The sequence below is a fragment of the Prinia subflava genome, chromosome Z, assembly GCF_021018805.1.
Source record: "Prinia subflava isolate CZ2003 ecotype Zambia chromosome Z, Cam_Psub_1.2, whole genome shotgun sequence".
NCBI lineage: Eukaryota > Metazoa > Chordata > Aves > Passeriformes > Cisticolidae > Prinia > Prinia subflava.
Window position 1 is genome coordinate 94,795,621 of NC_086283.1, and position 23,113 is coordinate 94,818,733.

The 23,113-nt window shown below is 39.4% G+C and overlaps 1 protein-coding gene across 1 annotated transcript in view; it reads right to left on the minus strand.

Moving 5' to 3' along the window:
- Positions 1–1,505: 1,505 nt before the first annotated feature.
- LOC134564589 (interleukin-31 receptor subunit alpha-like) overlaps positions 1,506–23,113 on the minus strand; it is a 32,054-nt gene continuing 10,446 nt past the window's right edge. The window contains exons 6-15 of the mRNA XM_063423487.1: positions 22,272–22,413; positions 22,030–22,112; positions 20,786–20,996; positions 18,565–18,723; positions 17,402–17,524; positions 16,681–16,833; positions 13,845–13,988; positions 10,736–10,832; positions 8,749–8,812; positions 1,506–5,573 (exon numbers count right to left, since the gene is read on the minus strand). Of these exons, the coding sequence (XP_063279557.1) occupies positions 5,100–5,573; positions 8,749–8,812; positions 10,736–10,832; positions 13,845–13,988; positions 16,681–16,833; positions 17,402–17,524; positions 18,565–18,723; positions 20,786–20,996; positions 22,030–22,112; positions 22,272–22,413 (1,650 nt within the window). The 3' untranslated portion in view covers positions 1,506–5,099. The remainder of the gene's footprint in view (positions 5,574–8,748; positions 8,813–10,735; positions 10,833–13,844; positions 13,989–16,680; positions 16,834–17,401; positions 17,525–18,564; positions 18,724–20,785; positions 20,997–22,029; positions 22,113–22,271; positions 22,414–23,113) is intronic.

Here is a 23,113-nt window from a genome sequence, read left to right on the forward strand (position 1 = left end):
AGTGGTTGTCCAGGAGAAGAGACTGACTCCCACCTTGCTACAGCCTCCTTTCAGGCAGGTGTGGGGACTGACAAGGTCTGCCCTGAGCCTCCTTTTCTCCAGGATAAACAACCCCAGCTCCTTCAGCTGCCCCTGGGCACTGCTGCCTCATGTTCAGCTGCTGTCACAGCACCCCCAGGTCCCTTTCTGCCTGCCCACTGTCCAACCACTCTGTCCCCAGCCTGCAGCACTGCAGGGGATTGCTGTGGCCAAAGGGCAGGACCTGGCACTTGGTCCTGTTAAACCTCACCTTGTTGGACTCAGCCCATGGATCCAGCCTGTCCAGGTCCCTCTGCAGAGCCCTCCTGCCCTCCAGATGGACAGCTCTCACACCCAACTCAGTGTCATCTGCTAATCTGCTGTGGCAGACTCAGTGCCCTCATTTAGACCATCAGAAAAGAGACTAAACAGGACTGGGCCCAACGCTGATCCCTGGCAGACACCGCCAGTGACTGATCCCCAGCTGGATGCAGCACTGCCCACCACCATTCCCAGGGCCTGGCCCCAAATTACTGTTTGGGAAAGGCCAGAGAATACCTGTAAGAGCTCTATTGTTCTGTTCTCCACTTCTGTGCTAGCAATCTATGAAAATCTGGCTGCAGCCTGTAATTTTTCAGGTAAAACAGCATGTATACTACTCCCCAGCTTGCCTAGGATCCAGTGTCTCCAGTAAGGACCTGAACCCATTTAATCTCTTTCCCTCTCAGTGCTGGCTGTAGCTTTGCCTGTCATTCTTCAAGGCTTCTCTCTATCCTTCCTGTGTCTATAATTCAAAAAATCCAGATTACTTCCTTTGTGGGTTCATTTTTGTAAAGTAATAAGTCCACCAGTTTGCCTGGGGAGGGCTTTGTGTAAGAAAGTTAGAGCACAGGTCTTACAAGAGGTGGCTGAGGGAAGTGGGCATGTTTAGTCTGGAGAGAAGGAGGCTCAGGGAAGGGATCTTATCACTCTAAAGCTGCCTGAGAGGATGTTGCAGTGGGATGAGGGTTGGTATATTCTCACAAGTAGCAAGTGATAGGATGAGAGGATATGGCCCCAAGTTGTACCCGGGGAGGTTTAGATTGAATATTTGGGAACGTTTCTTCACAGGAAGAATTGTCAAGCCTTGGAACTCACTACCAGGGGAACGGGTTAAGTCACCCTCCCAGGAGGCACTAAAGGACATGCTTTAGTGGTGGACTTGGCAGTATTAAGTTTGCAGCTGGACTCAGTCCTAGAGGTCTTTTACAACCTCAGTGATCCTGTGATTCTGTGAAGCACTGGAGAGGTCTCTGAGGATGGGTAATGGGAATGACCATTTCTAGCACTGTTTCCAGTTTTATTATCAAACTGGTGCTTCTACTGTAGAATTGAAATAGGTATGAGGATCAAATTATTCCCACCCCAACACCACTGGCATGGAGTGATTTGTCTTACCAGTCTTCTATAAACAATGTTCAGAAGTGAGTGGTGTAATCTGTCACAAGTTTTATTACCCAGGTTCAGACAAATTGCACCAATATTGTACCAGAACACATTTAACATCATTCAGGCAGCAGACATACATTGCCATTGAGAGAGAGAAACAGGCAAACCAAGAGTCTGTGACACAGAGTCAAGAGCATCTTCTGTAACTAGAGGTCCTTTATGAAATGCTTCATTGTTTGACAGTTTTTTAGCAATAACTGCAGTTGATTTGGGTTGACAGGAAGCCTCTGTGTTCTCTGCTTTCCAGACAATTCTGCTCGAGTGCAGCTACTACTGTGCCATAAAAGTGGCTTTAAGGGTTGTCACAGTACCTCAAAGGCTTAGATTCTGGGGGAATTTGGAGATACTTGGAGATATTATTATTAATTTGTTAACTAATACAGAATAAACCTCTACAATATTGTGGTTGCTGCAGTCTCCTGTTCCAGGGTCAGCACTTGTTTTTTTTTGTCTCTGACACTGTTAATTTTCATGGTTAACTACTGTGGTCTGACTTCAGGCACTAAGTAAAAATATTATTAAAAAAATTAAAATAATAATAAAAAAAATCTTCATGTCCATGCAAGAAAAAACATCTACTCTGGATACCAGAAAAATACACGTGTACTAACCTAGCTTTGTGCTATATTAGAGACTGAGTATTACATTCCCTTCTCTGTAAATACAGAACACTAAAGTACTGTAACCTTACAGTATAATATCCCACACTATAAATCACTATGCTGATGTGCCTCCAGGTCTACAATTGTCTAAGTTTTTACCATGTCTAAATTCTCACTAATGCTGACAGTGATCATCCAGAGCTATGCTGACTGTGAAAAAAAGCAAAAATTTAATTATAAAATACCTTCTCTTTCGTGGTCCTGAGCCTTTATCTCCACAAATTCACTCAATATAACATATATTGAAGCTAAGAATATTGAAGCTAAAAACACTACACAAACCACTTGAACAGTACTATAGCACATGGAACAAACTATCTTACATGTTTATTTTTATAGGAAGGCTTCTGCAGTCACTATATACCAGTATATGCACACATTTTTTTATACTGCCTGAAGAGAAGTACAACTAGATGATTCTTGTAGGACTCTTCTAACTGAACTAAAAATCTCCACAGAAGAGCCAGCCAAAAAAACCAAAAACCACAGAAATCTCTTTTTCTCTAACCTGAAGACCTGAGCATGGTATGTCTCCTAATACTGTGTCCCAAAGTAAGTACATTATTCTAACTAAACCTCCTTTTTGGCTTCATGAAACTATTTAGCAAATGTACTCTTCTATTTCTCTTCACATAAAATGTTCCTTCTTTGCTGTCAAAGGGTACATCATGATGGGATGAGTTCTTAATTTGTATCTAAACTCTGCACCAGGATTTTTCGTGTATCTCTTATTCTTCCAAATGTACTGTGTGCAGTGGTTTTGCAAATATTGCTCTAATGACATCACGTAAGACTTACATATATTGTGAGCTTTATAACTGAAAATAGACTACATCTATACCTTCTGTTTAATATCCATGGGTACTTCTAGTTTGTCCTGTTCTGCTATATGAATTTTCTTCAGCAAGATGTCAGACAATGGCTAGTATGGTGGAGCTGATAATCACCAAGTTAAAAGCCCAAGCTTATCTGGTCAGTTTCTTGTGTCAAGGCTGTTTCATGTAGTGAAACTCCTTGCAAGCCTTTGCTTTGGTTCTACTTACTTTCTTATACATACTTTATCCATAACAGAATAATACGTAAGAGAAGAAGAATTCAGTGTTTACAGGGATAAGTAAACCTATGGAAGGTGCAAACTGCACCAGGCAAATAAGTTTCTTTAACCAGAAATGGAAGAAATACTGTAAGTAAGGAGCATGGATAATTCTTATATTCTGAAAATGGATGAATTATGGTATGGCTCCTTGATAAAGACTATGTGTTAGGACTTCATTGTCTGTAACAGCATTTCAACACCACTGCTAGATATCACATGTAAAAATAGCTCCACTAATATCAGGACATTTGCATTCTCTTAAATTCAAATCAGGCAAAGTCACCAGATTAAAGTTCAAAAAAAGAAGACAGATATTTAAAAGACTGTCCAAACTTGTGTGATCTCTGGGGAGTGATTCTCTTACCCCTTGTTTCAATTATAAGATTTAACAACCATAAATGCACATTGCTGTGTGGGAGGACAATGAATTGTAACTGCTAAGAAAAAACACACTGCATAACCCACAGTGAAATACAGGTTTGTTCCTGGCACTCTTAACAGATATAGAGAGATGAAGTTAAAGAGAGAATATAAATAAGGAAAATTAGTGAACTAGGTTTTGTTATGGATTCTCACTAAATCAGTGAAGTGGGGATATGGAATTTCTCTGAGTTTTTGCAAGAATGAGTTTTCTATAATTGATACTGCCCAGTATGAGTGGAAATATTTGTATGAATGCTAATCATCCTTCACTTTTAGTGACAGAATTTTAAAAAATGTCCATCTGTGGATTCTCTGGTGCTTCGGATACAGTTGATCCATTTCTTTCTCCACAAAGCAGTTTTAATATAATGCTCCTTTAACTTGAGGCAACAACAATAAACTGGATCTTCTACAGTAAGTGCAGACCATTAGTTCCTGCAGAGTTCATGACTGAGAAACCCTTGTAGGCCAGAAAATGGCTCAGACACCTTTCATTGTGGATGCATGATGGAGTCTCACAGAAAGCATATTGAAGAAGACCCTTTTATCCCCTGTATTCCAGTGGCTCCTCTTCCATGCAGTCTTTTGGAGGTATAGCTACTTGAAATATCTGTTCAGCTCCTGGAGTCTGTTTAACAGTTATTGTCATTGCAGAGTGAAAACATATCTGTACCTACACCTCATCACAAATGATGGCTGGGTTTTTCTGAATGTGCAGGCAATTGTAGGAGGAAAAAGCATTAATTTAATACAAGTAACAACTCCAATACTGTTAATGAAACTTATCATCTTCACTTATGCAGCACTATTTATCTACAATGACTCAAGAAGTTCTAGAATGTAGAGCACTAATGGTGTTTTACATAGATCAATAAACAAACTTTTGATTCTTAATTTGAAAGATTTGAACTAATTTCTTTCGCCAGTTTTGACCAACTGAAGAGCTTCTTTGGAGTGGTAGATATTTCTGCTGGGGCTTTTTTTTTTTTCTTTTCTTTTCTTTTTTTTCTGAAGAAATTATGAGATCTGAAAATCAGATCTAAGCTGGTCATAGTGAATAGAGAATTTTTCTGATATCTACAATGACACTGTACTTCAAGTGGAAGCCTGGAATGGCTCCTGAGTGCCCTGGAACAAAATACCAAGCAAGAGGTACTTTCCTGAAAGATTTTCCACGTAAGTCAGTGGAAGTTTTTTCCCGTGTGAAGGTGGTGGGACTTTCCACTGAATGACTGAGGTGAAATAGCTAATCTAATCGTATAATCAATCTGTTTCACCAAGGAAACTTACCATAGTGGAGATAACTGTTGTCACAAGCTCACTGTCCCATATGGTCCTAGTGGCTCCACTGAAGTATAACAAGATTTGGAACTTAATTTTATGGGAAGGAAAAAAATGAAGATACTTCAGGTTTAATTGGCTTGCCCCATGAAATTTGGTCCAGATGACGAAAGTACCACCTGGCTTTGTTTGAGGTAGTCCTGGGAGGCAGACAAAACTTTATGCTTAGTTTGTGCTGGCTTACTGCTTAGTTCCATTTCCAGATGAGGATGAGCAGTTCTCTCAGGCATGCTCACTGCCAGACTCATCAGGGCTTTCTGACTAAACTCCATGCTGGCATAGTCACTCAGGAATGGTACTTCAGTGGAAATGGTGTCTTCTTCACTTGTAACTGCTTCTGAGGGGATTTCCTCATGCCTTGGGCTCAGGTGTATGTTATTGCTAGGTTTTTCTGACTGGCAGCTGTCGTGCTTGCTGTCTTCTCCATCTGTGAAGAGGTCTAGCATCAGAGGTGCCTTTGACTCATGCTCTATAACAAAAAGGCTGGTGGTGTCATTGTCTGACAGGGCCTGAAGCAGGGACCTTGTAACAGGTTTCCAATGAGTCTGTGAGACAAAGCAAGGAAAAAGAATAATATGCTAATTAATCAATTTTATTTTATCTTCCATTTTAGAAATATGAATGAAAATACTTATTCCCCTAATTTAAAGGACCATTTCTCCAGTCCCATAGTATTTAATCAAAGTTTTTCTTGCTTTTGTGTTTACTTGGGACCAAAAGTAGCGATGATAAATGTAATGTAAGCCTCATGATGTGCTGTTCTAAGAACACAGCTTTCAAAAAGTTTAGCAAATATATCACTATAAAAATGCAGCAACTTGAACAGCAGCCAGAGAAGATTAAGCTGTCAGCTGCTATGAGCAGTTTGTTATTAAACTTCATGCCATGTTGTGATCTGAGTACACCTGGGGTAACAAGTTTTTCCCAATTCTGGATGGGTAAATGGAGAACAGTTGGTAACACCAAGCTTCCTTATTTTCCACCTAGGTTGTTCTGTGTTTGCCCACATTTGACATAATGTTTTTTAAATTATGGGCAGGCTGGTAGAGCTATTAGATTTTTTCCTTCCTTCCTCCCCTACCCCTCTGCCCCTACTTGCTCTAAATTTGTTTACACTGTTGGGTTTTTTTTTACAAGAAATAAGTAAGTGTGTATTGTTTTTTATTTTCTTTCTTCTTACAATACAATTGATCTGACCAGGAAATGAGAATGTTGTTCTTTGAAGTCTCAACAATACTGAATAAAATGTCTCTATTTTTCTCTTGTAATGGGATAAGTAGACATCACTGCACAGTTAACATCTGCCTTGTTTTGAACAAAGAGCTGTATGATACATACCTTCATTATCGTATTTTTTAATGAAGAGCAGCCCAAATTCCAAACCCTAGAGAAAAGAGACTCGGGGAACCTTCTCACTCCCTACCCCTGCCTGAAAGGAGGCTGTGGCCAGTGGGAGTTGGTCTCTTTGCCTTGGTAACAAGTGAAAAGATGAGAGGAAATGGCCTCAAGTTGCTCCAGGAAAGGTTTAGATTGAATATTAGGAGGAATTTCTTCTCTAAAAGGGTTTTCAGGCTGTCCAGGGATGTGGTGGATTCACCATCCCTGAAGGTGTTTGGAGAATGTCTACATGTGTCACCTGGGGATGGGGATTAGTGGTGAACACAGTGGTGCTGGTTAGTGGTTAGGCTGGTTAGATGATCATGGAGGTCTTTTCTAAACAACATAGCAATGCTATGGTTCTTCTGGTGAAAGAGCCAGTAGGTGAAGAGGAAGAATCTTGCCTATATGTGAAGAACAGAAGATTCATTTTGGTGGCTGACTGACATTTCAGTTCTCCATAATTCATTTTCCTGGTCTCTGTAATGTCTCCAGTGCCTCCTGCTGCTCTGTACCATGTGATGTATCATTGACTTAATTTTGTTAAATAACCCCCTGTCTGGACAGCAAGTTGTCTTGCTGCCTTTTCCTGGATTATTTTTGTGTTTTTGTCAAGAGTTGCTAAGTTGTTCAACTAAACTGGTACAGTTCAGTCTTGGAACAACTAGAAATTGAATGAATGTACAGAATATAGCAAGATTTGCTCCCTGCCCCTGTTTTGCAATGCCTATTTGGGGAATATCTTTCTCCGCAGTTCATTAATTGTTCAGAATACCTAATTACTTCTATATGATATATCCGGTAAACTGTTTATTGTACTGTCTCCTGACATAGTGTTTTCTCTGCTTTCTCCCAGACCATTATCTGGTGTATGGTATTTCTGTGTCTGACATGTTATCAACATTACAGTATTCTCTGATAGGTGTGGTTAATTCAGACTTCATTTTCTTTGACAGTCACTTTGCCTCTGCAGGAAAAGTTAAAGGCATTTTAAATCCTATATTCTGCTTTTAAGCATTTTATGTCAAAATGTCACTGTGGTTCCATAAAACCTACTTGTCCCTTCTGTAGCATGCAGACTCGTATTTCACTCGCAATTCTTCATTGCAAAATGACTACCTGATGACTAGCTCTGAACTCATCACTTCTTTACCTACATTTAGGTGGAAAAAAGCAAGAAAGCAAGTGAGGAATATAATATTCCTGATCTGGAGTATGAAAATCCATACTCTCTTTGCTGCAGGAAGCAATGCTGGTGTTCAGAAAACTTCTCTTTATCAGTGGACTATCAGGGTCTTGTGAAATGTTGTTTCTGATCACTTCACCCTCCATCCCTGTTCTGGACAGTTCAGGACAATATACTTACTAGCAAATGCCCGAAATTTGATGAGATAGAAGTCTGCTTGTTAAAGGTCATGAGAGAATCTACTAGATTGTCGAGTCCCAAATTAAATTAAAGTCTTCCGGAAAAAGAGATTTATAAAGGAAGGCAGTACTAATTCCTGCTACAAAACCACAATTGGCAGTTATCTGAGACTTAAGAGATAAACTTAGGTGTTCTAAAAAGAGGAATTTTAGAATCAGATGTCACCAAATCTGCAGCAGAAATCTTATTGAAAGGGTGAAGGCAAGAAGGCAAAGATACAAGTAAGTCCACTAATAGGCAAAAGTGGTTAATACCGTCTCCAGCAGCTGCTCCTAATAGCTGTATTTTTTTCCTAACAGCTGATTTCCCTGCTTCTTTACTGCTGAAATTCAGGTATACCTACCAAAACATATGGGTAAGCTGTGGGCAAGATGTGAGCTTGTTGAACAGTAGGTGTTCCTCAGACAGCTACCAGCTGGGTTGCTTTGGAGGCAAGCAGGGACTGAGGAGTGAGGAGCAAACCTCAGAAAACACCAAGTTACATGGTCTCATTCATAATATTTCTCTGGAATTAGGCCACAATTCACTACTTTGTATTTTGAGTATTTTGAGTAACTTGTACTTAATAATCAGTTTGAGTTGGTAAAAACTGACTGGATATAAAAACTGAATTTCTCTCTTTAGTCTCCATTTACTCTCATTCAGATCTGATTTGTTCTTTTAAGAACCGTGCCTTTGAAAATCCTTTACAATTTAGTCAAAAAAAGTGTGAGACTTTATTAAATTTAAAAGTGTATATACAGCCTAAGCCTTAATAAAACCACCCTCCATCCTATATTTTCAATATTACTCTGGCTTCCAAGCAATTGATATTAGGCATTTTCTAGAGTGAAGTGTGAAAGGACAAATAACTAGCATTATAGAGTAATCAAAGATCTCCCCTCTGTATTTTTTCATGCTGTCAGAAGAGTACTTGCCATATCTTGGAGTGCACTGCTGTTTCTTGGGCTTGGTACACTGGGCCAGTACAATATTTTCAGCCTGTAAAGAAGTATTTTACATTTAACATCAGGTTAAATGAATGACATTTCCTATGCATTTAAATTAATTACTGTTCATACCTAACATATTAACATTTTTGTAGCCATCAAAAAAGGTGTTCTACAGAGACATTTAAGCATAATGCCAATAAAAAGCTGAAGACCAAAGTTAGGAGTCTACACTGAAATGCTGAGTTAATGATGATTAACATCTTTGTTTAATGACAAAGGAACTGTGAAAGTGCTGGCAGTGTTGTCTCTTTCTGCACATTTAATCTATACATTTAATATTTCTATACATCTAATTTGTTATCATTTCCACAAAACCTCCATCTTCCTTGAGGGCTTTGGGACACATAGGATGAAGTTAGTTTTAGTAAGTATTTGCTCCTGGGTTTCAATTTAAAAGTTTCCTTTCCCCTGAAAACAAAACAAGACACTGTTGCGTTCAGCCCATGTGCAATGGCTCTGGTAGTCTGGAAATGGCTCTGACAAGACAAGCTCCTGCTCTTTCCTGTTTGTTTTGAGTTTGGCTGGGAGCTACTACATACAGTATCTCACCTCCATTAAAAAAGCCTCAACAAAGCTGTAAAGCACTGAGAGGTTAAGTAGTCCATCACTCTGCCTTGGTGTCGGCTTCAGTATTTTTCAGTTTTGAAATTAAATCTGGGCTTCATTAGATTTAGGATACCTTGCCTCTGCTTAGGCTGTGGTTGGAGGTAAAGGCTGTGGCTGTAAAGTTACTGGATCTCTTGCTGATCCTGTGAGGATGGGTGTTTGGCTGGCTGGTGAGTCCCTTCTTACAAATCAAGAAGGCAATTAACATGAGGGCATCACTGGGACCCTTCATCTAGGTTTTAAGTGTTCAGTATTACTACAGATGGACAAATTTAAGCACGGTTTTGTAGGGTTGCACTGGGCTCCTGTGTGCTACTTGGTTGTTTTGTGGTTTGGTTTTTTTTCCCCTATTCTTTTCTATTGAACCCAGACAATAAAGTTTACTCTAGGTCAAAATTTCCACGTAGGTCTCAGAAGTTCCTGTCAAAACTGCTGTACCAGACACAGAGCAATTTAAAACACAATCTGAAAAGGTAAGAGCACAGGAGGGAGGCTTCATGTGGAGTCTGTTTCCCAGTGGCAAGGACAGGAGTTCAAGCTAAAGCAGGCTATGTCACTCTGTGTGGCTTTCAAGCCACAGGTTGTGCCATCTGCCAGCTTTCAGCTTCTGAGGCTGGTGCTTTGTGAAGAGGAGAAAAAGGGAGGGCAGGGCTCTAGGACACCAAATAATAACATGGGTGGTTGTATGCAATTAAGTTTGTCAGAAAATTAATATAAGAACCATTATAATGCAAACCTTTCAGTCATAGTCTATGTATGATATTGTACCTCAGATTATTATGTGGGGATGAATTCTTTATTGTTGCAGAAAACAATTTCTCCTAAAAGAAGAGGACCACTGCAAGATCTTAAAGGCACCCTTGTTATTCTCTCTTGTTCATATTCATTCATATATTACTCCTTGTCATTATGTGCTTATATGCATACCTTATACAATTAATATCCAAATGTGTTTGCAAGAAACATCTTAGATAAAAATAATCAAAAGCATGCTTTATCCATATATCTGTAGCATATTTCCCAATGTGAGAAATGGTCTTGGCTCTTTCTAAGCATGTTTGTGACAGGAGGTAGTCAGATAAAGGAAACAAAAGCTAAAGAGTATGGATTTTTTACAAACTTGTTTTACCATTTTAATCAGCTTACAGTGGCTTGTAATTGCCCTCACTGTGAAATTAGTGTGTTGCTTTTTTGTGTTTTTTGAGTTGTGCTGCCTTTAATGATAAAAAAGGCCCAGTGCTATGAAAGTCCAAGCTAAGCAAAACAAGAGTGCTGCTAAGAACTCCAGACAATATTCTGTTCTTACCTTTTAATCACCAGAGAACAAGTCAGAGGTGCAAAAACCAGAATGAGTATCATGCTGAAACAAAGACCAATGACAAAACCTTCAAGTTCTCCTTTATCTGATGGGAAACAGAAAGCTTGAATCAGATTTATAGTGCTAAGTACAGAAAGACCTTACTAACTTCATGAGAGAAATATTTCAAACAGAAGTCAAAGCCAACTTTACACATGTCCTGGAATTTAAGTAAAATCCAGTGAAAACTGAACCTGGTATTCTCAGGGGAGTGTGAGCTTTTAAGGTTTGTTTTTTTAAGATATCTAGGTATCATAGGGTCACAAAATGGTTGGGATTGGAAGGGATCTCTGCAAATCATCTATTCTAACCCTGCTAAAGCAGGTTCACCTAAAGCAGGTGACACAGGATTGCATCCAGGCAGGTTTTGAGAGTCTCTAGGGAAGAAGGCTCCCCAGCCTCTCCGGGCAATCTGTTCCTGTACTTTATCACCCTCACAATAAAGAAGTTCTTCATCATGTTCAGGTGGAAATTCCTGTGTTTCAGTTTATGGTCTTTGCCTCTTGTTTTGTCATTGTGAAGAGTGTGGCCCCCTCCTCCTGACACTTGCCCTTAGAGTATTTGTATACATTGATAAGATCCCGTCTCTATTGCCTCTTCTCCTTAATAAAAAGTCCAAGCTCTCTCAGCCTTTCCTTATGAGTAACATGTCCCAGTTCCCTGAACCCCTTTGCAATCCTCCACTGAACCCACTCCAGGAGCTCCGTGTCTCTCTTGTCCTGAGGAGCCCAGAACTGGACACAGCACTCCAGCTGAGGCCTCACCAGGACTGAGGAGAGAGGCAGCATCACCTCCCTCCCCCTGCTGTCAGAGCTCTTCCTAATGTCCCCAGGATCCCACGGGATTTCTTGGCCCCCAGGACACGCTGCTGGCTCATGGACAGCTCATTGTCCACCAGGACCCCCAGGTCCTTCTCCTCAGAGCTGCTCCCCAGCAGGTCAGTCCCAGGCTGTGCTGGTGCCTGGGTTGTTCCTCCCCAGGGGCAGGACCGTGCCCTTCCCTTTGCTGAATTTCAGATGGTTCCTCTCTGTCCCTCTCTCCAACCTGTCAAATGTTTTTTTTCACCCCATGCTGTTATGTGAGCTCTAGCTTGTTTAACAGGTCAGGACCCTCATGCATGTCTGATTTAATAAGAAGCTATTTGAGTGAAAGTGGCTTTTCATCTATTTCAGGTTTTACTAGTAGTATCTGGGGGGTTTTTTGGGTGGTTGCCTGGTTAGTTTTGGGGTTTTTTAAGGAGGTTTTTTATTTGGTTGGGGTGGGGTTTTTGTGGGTTTTTTATTGGTTTTTGTTCGTTTGGGGGTTTTTTATTTAGTTTAGTTTTGTTTTAGGGTTTTTTTTGGGAGGTCATGCCTGATCCTGATAGCAATAACACAGTTTCTGTATTTAGTTGGTGCCCATGCTTTAGCTTTTAAGATCATTAAGACCACTTTATCTGTAATCAGCCACTTGTCAATCTTTGATGCCAACATATGTCTCCTATTGCTCAAGTTACTGTCTATCAATATCCCACCTACAGAGGAGAAAGTGTTTGAGAGGTTAATGAAGGTTGATAAAATGCTCAGGCCAACACAGGAACCAAAACTGACTGTTAAGAGTGAGTGAGTGTAGAGGTCTTCTTTACAGATGGAGACATCAAAAGTTTAAAAATAATGCCAGTACATTGTGGTCAGTTCCTGATTGTGTTACTGATATTGACAACCTGTATTTGTGAAAAAAACCCTCTTGCTTCTTTTCCTACCCTACCCATCCCCCAACAGAAATGTCTTTTTTTTTTTTTTTTTTTTTTAAAACCAAACAGCCACCTAATATTGAAAACTAACTTGGAAGGTTGCAAATTGCTTTGTTGCTGAAATTTGGTTTTTTTGTGGCAAAGAAACCTGAGATTCTTCTAATGGATTAAATAACCTGTGAAATGTTTGGGGAGTGCAAAAATAGTGAATGCAATGTTTAAATTCAGTTTAATTACTCGAATTTTTAAAATGTATTAATTTCACTCTGCATTTTTGTTACTTCAGTGAAAAATTGGATACTCTCCAAGTATATATTTGATAGTAAGAGTGAAATAGAGTCCTGAAGAAAAGCACTAGGGAGAGACTTTAATATTTTGTGTTGACAGGAGAAAGTTTTCAGTGGGGGGAGGAGGGGTGCAAATCCTGTTGATTTCAAGGAAGAATTTAAATTTATTTTTTTTTATCTCTGCTTCACACTTTTGAGTATTTAGTTGTATGGTTTCACACCTCTTTCATGTAATACAAAAAGCTGCTGCAGGGAGCAACCATTTCCATACTCTGTCTCTGAATATCACAGGTTACTGATACCATCTTAACATGTTATTCTCTTTTTCTATTTAGAAAGCTTCATTAAGGGAAGCTGTGGTCAAACAAAAAAAATCTGTTGCAGTGTTAGTTTTAGCTTAAATTATGAAGTATTAAACATGTTTGAAAGACTAATTTTACCCAACCCTATATGACTTCAAGGTTTTTAGACTTTAAAAATGTTACTGAATTGGTCTTAGCTTATCTAAGCACTTCTGAGAAAAGCAAACTTTTGCCAGTGGCTTAAAGGACCTGTTATTTAAAATATACTTAAATCATCAGAAAGCGAAAGATACTTTGTATGAGTATTCACCCACCTTAGGAAACTTGATACTTAATCTTTTATTTTTGCATTTAATGGCTCAGGAAGCCAATTTTATGGGATTGCTCAAGATTTTGCCGAGAGTAGAACATTACTAGTCACAGGCAGAAATTTCAGCTGCTCCAGACAGTTATTGTCAATAAATAAAGATATGTGCACATAAGTAGCAAAAAAAAAAAAAAGATCAGAAAAGGTTTCAGAGATGAAGAACCCTAGCTAAGAACCCTTCCCTGTATACTAGGTAATGAAATACAGAGTAGTTCTGTGACACAAAGTTTACCTCTGGCAGAGGAACAATTTTTTGTGGTTGCTCTCAGTAACCAAGGATTGAATAATAAATCTTGTGAGTGAGCATAGAGAGAGCATAAAGCAAAGATCCATGCTGAGTAATGCAGATGCACAGATAGTTCCACAGTACCATATTTTGGAGTGCTGAAAGGTTGTGAAAGAGTCAGAGGTCCTTCTCCAGCATTAGTGAATCCTGAAATCTGCACACGATAGGTGGTCTTTTCCTTCAGTCCAGTAAGATGGTAATTTGTGATGGAAGAGTTGAGAGTAACAGCTGAAATGCAAGAGGTTTGAGGGGAGGGTTAGATTAACACTCATGGCTAAGCATGTATGAGTGCAGCTGACTACGGAAAAGGCAAAATTTCAGTGCCCTGATCCTCATCTGGAGGAAACCAGCCTGTGCAGAGGTTCTTTGGATGGGCATAAGATTCAAATGTACAAGATATTTATGTGCATTTTAAATTCAGAGGTTAAAAGCATGAACTTTTAACACACCAAGCCTGTATTGAGTTTGCATGGCCAGATGTTGGTAGCAGGGGTGCTACAGGGGTGGCTTCTGTGAGAAGCCGCCAGAAGCTTCCCATGTCCAACAGATCCAATCCCAGCTGGCCCCAGGATGGATCCACTGTTGGAAAGGCTGGCCAGTTAGAAATGGTGGTAATGCCTCTGTAGTAACATATTTAAGAAGGGAAGAAGAGTTACTGTGCAAATGTAATTGCAGCCAGAGAAGAGTGGGGTGAGAATGTGTGAGAGGAACAGCCCTGCAGACACTGAGGTTGGTGAAGGAGGGACAGGAGGAGCTCCAGGGCAGAGCTGGGGTTCCCCTGCAGCCCGAGGTGCAGCCCATGGTGAGGCAGCTGTGCCCTGCAGCCCAGGGAGGTCCCTGGGGATGCAGAGATCCACCTGCAGCCATGGAGAGACCCAGGACAGGGCAGGTGGGTGCCTGAGAGGGGGCTGTGACCCTGTGGGAGGCCTGTGCTGGAGCAGGGTCCTGGCAGGGACCTCTTCACCCATGGAGAGAGGAGCCCATGCTGGAGCAGGTTTCCTGGTAGGACTTGTGACCCTGTGGGAGATCCACACTGGAGCAGGCTGTGTCTGAAGGACTTCACCCTGTAGCAAGTGAACACCGTGGGTACTGGAGCAGTTAGTGGAGAACCGTAGCCCATGGGATGGACTCATGCTGGAGAAGCTCATGGAGAACTGTCTCCCATGGGAGGCAGCCCACACTGGAGCAGGACTGTTCTCCCTGAGCAATGGCAGAAACAATCTGTGATGGCCTGACTGTAACTCTGTGCTGCTGATGGGGAGGAGCTAGAGCCTGGGAAGGAGGGAGTGGTGGAGAAAGGTTTTTTAAAGGTTTGTTTTACTTGTCATTATCCTGCTCTGAATTTCATCGGCAATAAATTTCAATAATTTCCCCAAGTGAAGCCTGTTGTGCCCTTACATTTTGTCTGTGATCTCTCCTAGTCCTTATCTCAACCTGTGAAAACTTTGTTACATTTTCTCTCCCCTGTTCCACTTGCTCTGGCGTCCAGTGGCTCTGGTATCCAGCCAAGGTCAAACCATCACAGGTGATGAACACAGAGAGTTGTGTATTCTTCATGAGAGGAAAATATATCTAGCATTCTGAACAGCTGTTTTTATGTTAGCAGGCACAGGTAACATTAGGACTAGCCCTTATCAAACACTTTACTCTCACTCCAGTGGTCAGTAGTTGTTCAGCTTGATTTGTGCCAGTGCTATTACTCATCATTCAGTACAGAAACAGGGCTGTGCTTTCTGCTTTACCTGCTTTGTGGGGCTTTCAGCTCAGCCTTTCTTTTCTGATGGACTTTTCCCTTGGCCAGAATAATGTACAGCCATGTTGTAAGGATGCCTTTAACGGGGCAGAAATTACTTTTCAAGTTTGTGGCTGTGGATTTAAGATCTTCACAGAGGTGGATGTGATGCTGCAGCCTGTGGACTTCCTGCCCCAAATTCTCCAGTAAAATTATATTTCCCACCTGGAAAGCATGGGCCATGTCACTGCCCTATTGACTGGTTAAGGCAGAGGGAAAAAGAAAGAAATTAGGGTAAGTTCTGGATGTTTCCATTCTGCCTCCTCTTGTGAATTCAGACAGGTATTTGAAGTGGAATGGAATCTCCAGATGATTTTTTATGCTTCTCTAAAGGCATAGGTTAACATGTAATACAGAACTCTTACCATGTCCCTTTGTCAGCTCTTAGGTGATATTTGTCTTTCCTAGCATGTCTTCAATTTTATTTGAAAGTCAGTATGTACAAAGTTAACATATTATTACTGATGGCAAAGAGACTTTCCACTCTCAACCAGCAAGAAAATGTTTATCAAAAGAACATGGGGACTTCTTAAATTGAAAACTCAAGAGGTTTGAATTCACAACTGTTACTTTATTCCAATGTGTAGAAGTTTCATCAGTTGCAGTTTGTTAAGGTTAGAAATACATTTAAGGTTATCAAGTCCAAACTTAGACATAAAAACTAGCAATTTAAGAAAGTGTTTCCAAAATTAAATTTATAATACTGTTTTTGGAAACAGGTAAGAAATACAAAATGCTAATTGAGTTGAAAAATATAATATAGAATGTCTTATAGAAAGGCTCAGACTCAAGCTTGGACAAAGTGCAATGAAACATAAAAGTGTCATGATTGTAATTGCAATAATGAAAATGTATGTCTTCTTTAAGTGTTCCTAGAGAATTCTGCTGTAGTCTTAGAAAGGAAATTTTTGAGGAAATAGCAATATTTAATTTGAGATAATATCTAGAAAATTCTAAGTGTTCGTGGGAGCATCTAGGGCACTAAAAGTCTAACTAGGAGCTGACCTTTGAGAGCAGAGCACTCAATTTTTACAGAAATTGTAAATATATTAGTAGACTTAATGGTCTGAGTGAAGCTTTTCTTTCCTGACTCTGAGCTGCTGCTTTCTTCTGGCAGTGGTGGCTTACCTGGAGACCTTTTCCTTGATGAATCTGTGTAACTGATCCTGTATCCCTGGAGAAAGCCCAAATGGTCTTCTGCAGCTATTTTGGTCCACTTCACAAGTGCAGAATGCTTTGTGATATTCAGAATTGTCACATTGGCGGGACCAGTCCTAGGAACTTAAAAAACCAGATATTTCAGTTCTGCATCAATACCTCTGCAATAGACACACAAGACTGAAACCTAGCTGTTTCCAAGAGAGTTCTTGTCAGACTAAAGATGCTAAAAATACAATGTAAAGGGTGCAAGAGAAAGGCAGAACTCCATAGAGTAAAACCCCCTAATCTTAAACAATACCAAAGTAGGTAGAAATTGTGACTGTCTCATTATTAATATTTTACTCCAGTATCAACAGCCATACTCATTTCAACTTGTAATATAAGACACTATGAAATTAGGATCAGAAAATCTGATTTAATTTAAATTTGAGCCACATGGGTCTGAGACTCTCTTTGTTAGTTTTGGTAATGTCACACGTAATAAAAATATTTCTGAGGACTTGTCAGTAAGGAACAACATTCAGGTCATTCACTGCTAGGACATAACTGCTAAGAATAAAGGCAGTGTTAACTGAAGAAAGCTGTTCAGTCACCTGGAAAAGAAATTTTTTGTAGTTTTCCTTTCATTGCTGCAAATAGGCGAAAAGAAGAAATATAGAGCATGAGGTTATACAAAGGGGAGGAATACCTCCTTCAACGGAGTAAAAGTGGGTCACTCCAAAAGTCGTTTCATCTCTTATGAAACTTTCACACTGACAGATATCAGATGAATGTACTATTATTTTGTACAACTTATATGGCTGAAAATTGTCTGGAAAACAAATAAAGGTGTGTCAAGGTTTACTGAAGAGATATAAATTATAAAGAAGAGGAGGAAAGACAACAGCTTCATAGATTTTCTGTATAGTTCTTGCTTTCTGAGACTCATAGCATAGCATAAGTGTATATTTACATTGAATGCAAAATATGTACATCCTATTTCAATGTCTCTAGATGCTCTACAGAAACTATTTCAAAGCCAGAACATGACATACCATGGGGTTTTTTTCAAAAGATGACAGATGTGTTTATAGTCTCTGTCTGGGAGGCTTTAGCTGCTAAAGGAGAAATTGGGAACTAAAATGGCTGTAGTTATTTTAGGGATAGGTATTTCCCACTCAGCTAGAATATATAAACCCAGGCAAAAAACCTAGATGTAATGGCACTACAGATATCACAGAAGGACCAAGGTAAACAGTGCACTCTCTAGAAGACTTTGTAGAACTCTGAAGCTAAATGATCTCTATTGTATATAAAAACCAGTGCTGAATGGCCTTTGCAAGTGCTGCCTACGTGATTTCAATCAAGATTTTCAATGTCAGTTTCATAAAAACATCCCTGACTGAAGCCCATCGTGTCTAGCATGGTAAGCATAATACTGGAGTTGAGAACTTAGGCTTTGGCAAGTATAGACATTGGTATAAAAATAGAAATTAATCTCAGGGAGTCTGTAACAGACTGGTTTATACTGAAAGATAAGCTTATCTAGGTACAAGATGAAGGGGTTTTTGTAAGCCAGTAATGTATATGTCTGCATGGGGACAAGGAGAGACATTGTACCTGTAGCTTAGTTGCATTTCTTGCCCAACAGCATCCAGAAGAACCTTAATGAAAACTCTGTTTTTTATCTGCATTAATGTTGCTAAGCATTAGATGATGACTCAGTACTGGACAAGTATTAAGAGTTGTACTTATCTGGATGGACCTTTTAAAGTTTGCCTTTAAAAACAGAACAAAAACCCTACTCTGCCCAACCAAAAATAACCAAGAAATTAACAGGTGCCTCCAAAGAAGTGTAGTGGCTGCTGTTACCTAATGTGAAATTTCTCGTAGCCGTAGTTATTATTTTCATTTGCATATCCTCTTTACCAGTGCCCCAGTCAACCACAAAACATTTTGGATTGTGTTCTGGAGTCCATGTGACGACTGCATTAGTTCCCTGGCTTTTGACATGGATTTGACCAGGCAAGTCTGTGAACAAATATAAAATTAAAGGTCAATAAACAGGAAAGCAGTATTCTCCCCTATTGTTCTTTCTTTCTCCCTTTTACTCTGTTTTTTTAAAGATTATTCATGAAGCAGTTATCATAGCAAGTGATGTGCTTATAGTAAGGTTTACACTAGTATTTCAATAGAGGAAATTTTGCAGTGGTGTCTGGGGGCTGCAGTGTTGATTACTGTTCAAGACTTTTCCTGATTTCTGGTTGTTTGAAGTTAAGTGGCTGTTCCAAGCCTCAGGAAATAGTCTGGTGTTGCTAAATAACCTCCTGTGAGCCACTAGTAGCTAATATATGTAAAATAACTCTGAGACAGTGCTTCCCTGAGCAGGGGTGGAGGAGGAGGGACTAATGATAGATATAGCTAGATTATTCCAAATTTCATATATTTTCTGAAAGGATCTTGAAGATTTTGACACTTTAAAAGACAGACTATCAAAGTAGGAAAGACTTTCTGACTGACACTGAGGGAAAAGGGCAACCTGCCAGTTTGAGGTAAGAGGTGGACCTTGTGAGAGACAAACATTCTCCATTTTATCTCCTGTCTGGAAACGAATATAAGAAAGGCAAATTCATTCTGAGGGCGCTGTGGTTGTCTGATGGAGCTGGGGCTGTCTGAGGCAGCTGGGGGTGTTTATCCTGGAGAAAAGGAGGCTCAGGGGAGACCTTCTCAGTCCCTACACCTGCCTGAAAGGAGGCTGTGGCTGGGTGAGAGTCAGTCTCTTCTCCCAAGCAGTAAGCCATAGGACAAGAGACACAGTCTTAAGCTGTGCCAGAGGAGGTTTAGGCTCAACACTAGAAGGTATTTATTCACAGAAAGAGAGATTTGGTATTGGAATGGGCTGTGCAGGGAGGTGGTGGAGTCACTGTCCCTAGAGATGTCTAAGAAAAGAGTGGATGTATCACTTTAGTGCCATGGTCTCATTGACAGGGTGGTGTTAGGTCATAAGCTGGACTCAGTGTTTCAGAGTTCTTTTCCAAACTCGTTGATTCTGTAAAGAAAATTACTGTAGTAGCTGAGAAAAAGTTGTGTATGCTGAGAAGGAACTTATCTTAAGAATGCACTTAATGCAGGTATCCTCTCAGTAATTCACCATAGATACAGAGAAGCTGCTCTGAAGTACAATCAAACAGAAACAGGCAACTGGAGAGAGCCATGAAATACAGGCTCAGAGGTTCAGTAGACAACTAACTGTCTATCAAAATGTGGCTTGAAGTGGTAGGATATATATTTTATCAGAAGAGAGCTAAGGGACTGAAATGTAAGGGCAAAATCCAGTTGTTACCTCTTTGCAAGAAAAAGGAGAACAGCATGAGAAGAGTGTTAGAAAATTCTGGATAAGCAATCATTTGCAGCTATCTGAAGATCAACAAGGGTACTTGCACACTTCTTTATTGTGAATGCTATAGCTTAATTAAAAAAAAAATCTTACTTTGTAAGAGGTTCTTCTTGCAATAAATACCCCTCAAGACTGTAATATATGACACTAGTTTATATTATAAGGAAGATATTAGACAGTAAGTTCTATTATTTAAATGAAAATATTGTCTATTTAAGCCTGAGAAAAGCTTATATCTTCATTAGAGTGTGACATGTACATCCTAATGTGACATGTACATCCTATCTATTGCTTTTGTAATGCGCCAGTTGGAGTAATACTGAAATAAAGGACAATAGCAGGTCTCTTTAACAGTCATTCAGCTCAAGAACTTAGATTTGCATACACTTCTGTTAATTTTTTTATACCAGTGGCATGTACTCGATCTGGAGGACAGTCCATAAACCATTTTCCTAAGTAGATCTAGCACACAGTACTTTCTCTACCTTGACAGAGTTGCTAAAATGAATATTAAATTGCTAGCCTGTTTACTGAAGTATCTTCTTATGAAACAATTCTGACTCCCAGTATGTAAAATATTAGCCTAATAAATATTCAAGAGAATGCTTTTACCTATCCCAAAGTCTGTCAAAAAGCAACCCCAGAGATTGGTCATAGAACTTCCCTACCATTGTGGTGAACAGATGGTAAGGTTACCTGTTACAGAGAATTCTGGGACAACGTAGATGGCTCGTGGAGATTCTCCTGCTTCATTATAGGCAGAAATATTAACTCTATAGTTAGCCATGGAGATATTAACAAGAATTTCTCTGTCTTTGAGAGAGATGTGATTTGGTGGGTGGCTGCAGCTGTTGGGTATTCTTTCCACATTAACAAAATATCCAAGGACGTTCTCACTTTGTGCTACCTAGCAAGTGGAAAAACATTATTATTCTGTAAATGCTGTTATGTCCCATGCAGAAAATGAAGAGAAATTTAATTGTAAAAAACAAAACGTAGCCTCTAATGATGGGGATATAATCATACTTTTTTAATTAGGTCATTAGGAAGCAATGAAGCAAAGCATTTCCTTAAAATTAAACGCATACTTAAATTGAGAGGATTTAAGTACAGGATTAAGAATTTTCCTTAACTGTGATCTTAGTTATGTGTATGCAATTAGTAATAACAGCAGTGAAGCAGCTGTAAAGTTCTCTACATTTCAGTGGAACATATCCCTCATTATCAGGAACTTGAAAGTTAATGAGAGGTGTTTAATTGAAATTTATGCCTCTGGGTACCCTCATCTACTAGGGGTTGTAGTCTTTTTAAAGAGAAATGCTAGTAATTATGCTACAAATTTGGAACGTGCTGAATATCCATTGGTAGGAATTTCTGGTGGTGGTTCACTCATTATTTTACTGTAATAATCTTAATAAGAGCTTGGAAAATGAGTGCACAGAAATGGAAATTACTGTAATATAGACAGAAACTTAATACATGAAGGTCTGTGAATTCTTCAAGGGTTATTTCTGATATCAAGATTGTCAGTGATTTCTGGCACAAAATTAATAGTGTGTAGATACCATGAAGCTGTGAGGCTGGGTTATCTTAATGAAATAATTGGATGTTTTGGAAGGAACATAGACAGGAAGACATTTAATAATCTAAAACGCAGAGACACATGTCTTATAAGGAATTTCAGATGAAGCTGGAAGCTCTTAAAATGAAAACATGTTTTTTTCTGGAAAAGAAGGGAAGTTTTAGTAATTTTTCCTTGTTAGTTTCTAACACCTAAATCATCAGCATATAAATACAATGAATTGTGCAGCAAGTATACAATATCCAATGCCTTTCACATATCAAGTTTAGACTCAATACAATGAGAAACTCTGTTTTTTCCTGAGATGTAATAAATAGCATATACATAATAAAAGGTATCTAGACAAAGTGAACCTTACCTCCCACTTCAGATGAACACTTCTTCTTCCTGGAGAGACTTGTGTAGTTACATTATATGATATTCTTGGCTTGTTCATGAGTTCTGGTAAACATGGAAAAAGATGGAGACAAGCACTCAAATAATTCTGATGTTCATTTTTACAGGAGTATCTGAAAATATGCTATTCCATATGACACAGAATATGGAAAAGCCTTTACATTCATGTTTACTACCAGGAGGATGACACTACATTTCACTTACTGTGAGGGACCAAAATGTCTTTGCTCCAAATGCAAACACAGTTGAGACCATCCTTGGTTATGCATCTGAGCTGAACAATGTACGAAGACATAGCATTTACATTTGAAATGGTGACGTTGTCAACATTGCTTCCTAGAGGCACCTAAAAAAATTTCATTCATGTAACAGCAATAAGACATTATCTTATATTAATTGTTTTCTCAGCCTAAGACCAGTCTTCTGACTCAGCTGAAAGTAGAGGTTCCTGTCATCAAATAGGAATTATTGCACATTTTAGTCAAAGTATTTTCATTCTTTCAAAGCAACACCCTCTTTTTCATGAACTTGTTCTGCTCACTTAGGACAGCAAGTAATCTGGTCTAAATATTACTTTTAAAATAAATTAGACATCACATATACTGAAAAATAAAAATTTACTTAACTCTGAGCCTTGTTAATGTTTGCAAGAACAAGAAGTCAAGGGAAATAAATATTAAAAAAGCGTTTATTTTTTAAAGTGTCATTATGTCTAAATAGATCCACATGGCTGATGTCTTAAGCAGCATGACCGGATTGAATGTGTGACTGCCTTGGCACTGCAGGAGAGATTTGCATCTGCAGCTGGTGTAGCCATGTGTACAGGAATGGAGGAACTGTACAGGGAATGGAGCTTTTCTTGAAACAAAGACATCACCCCCCACATCTAAGAAAAACCCTGAGCTGAAAAATACAGATAAAATAGGAGAAAATATGACAGGAAATTGTTGTTACCACTCCAACTCTTCCCTAAAACTCCCTAAAAGAACAAAGCCCCATCATAAGGTGACCAGCTCCTCTCTTTCAACTCCTGCAGTACTTTATTT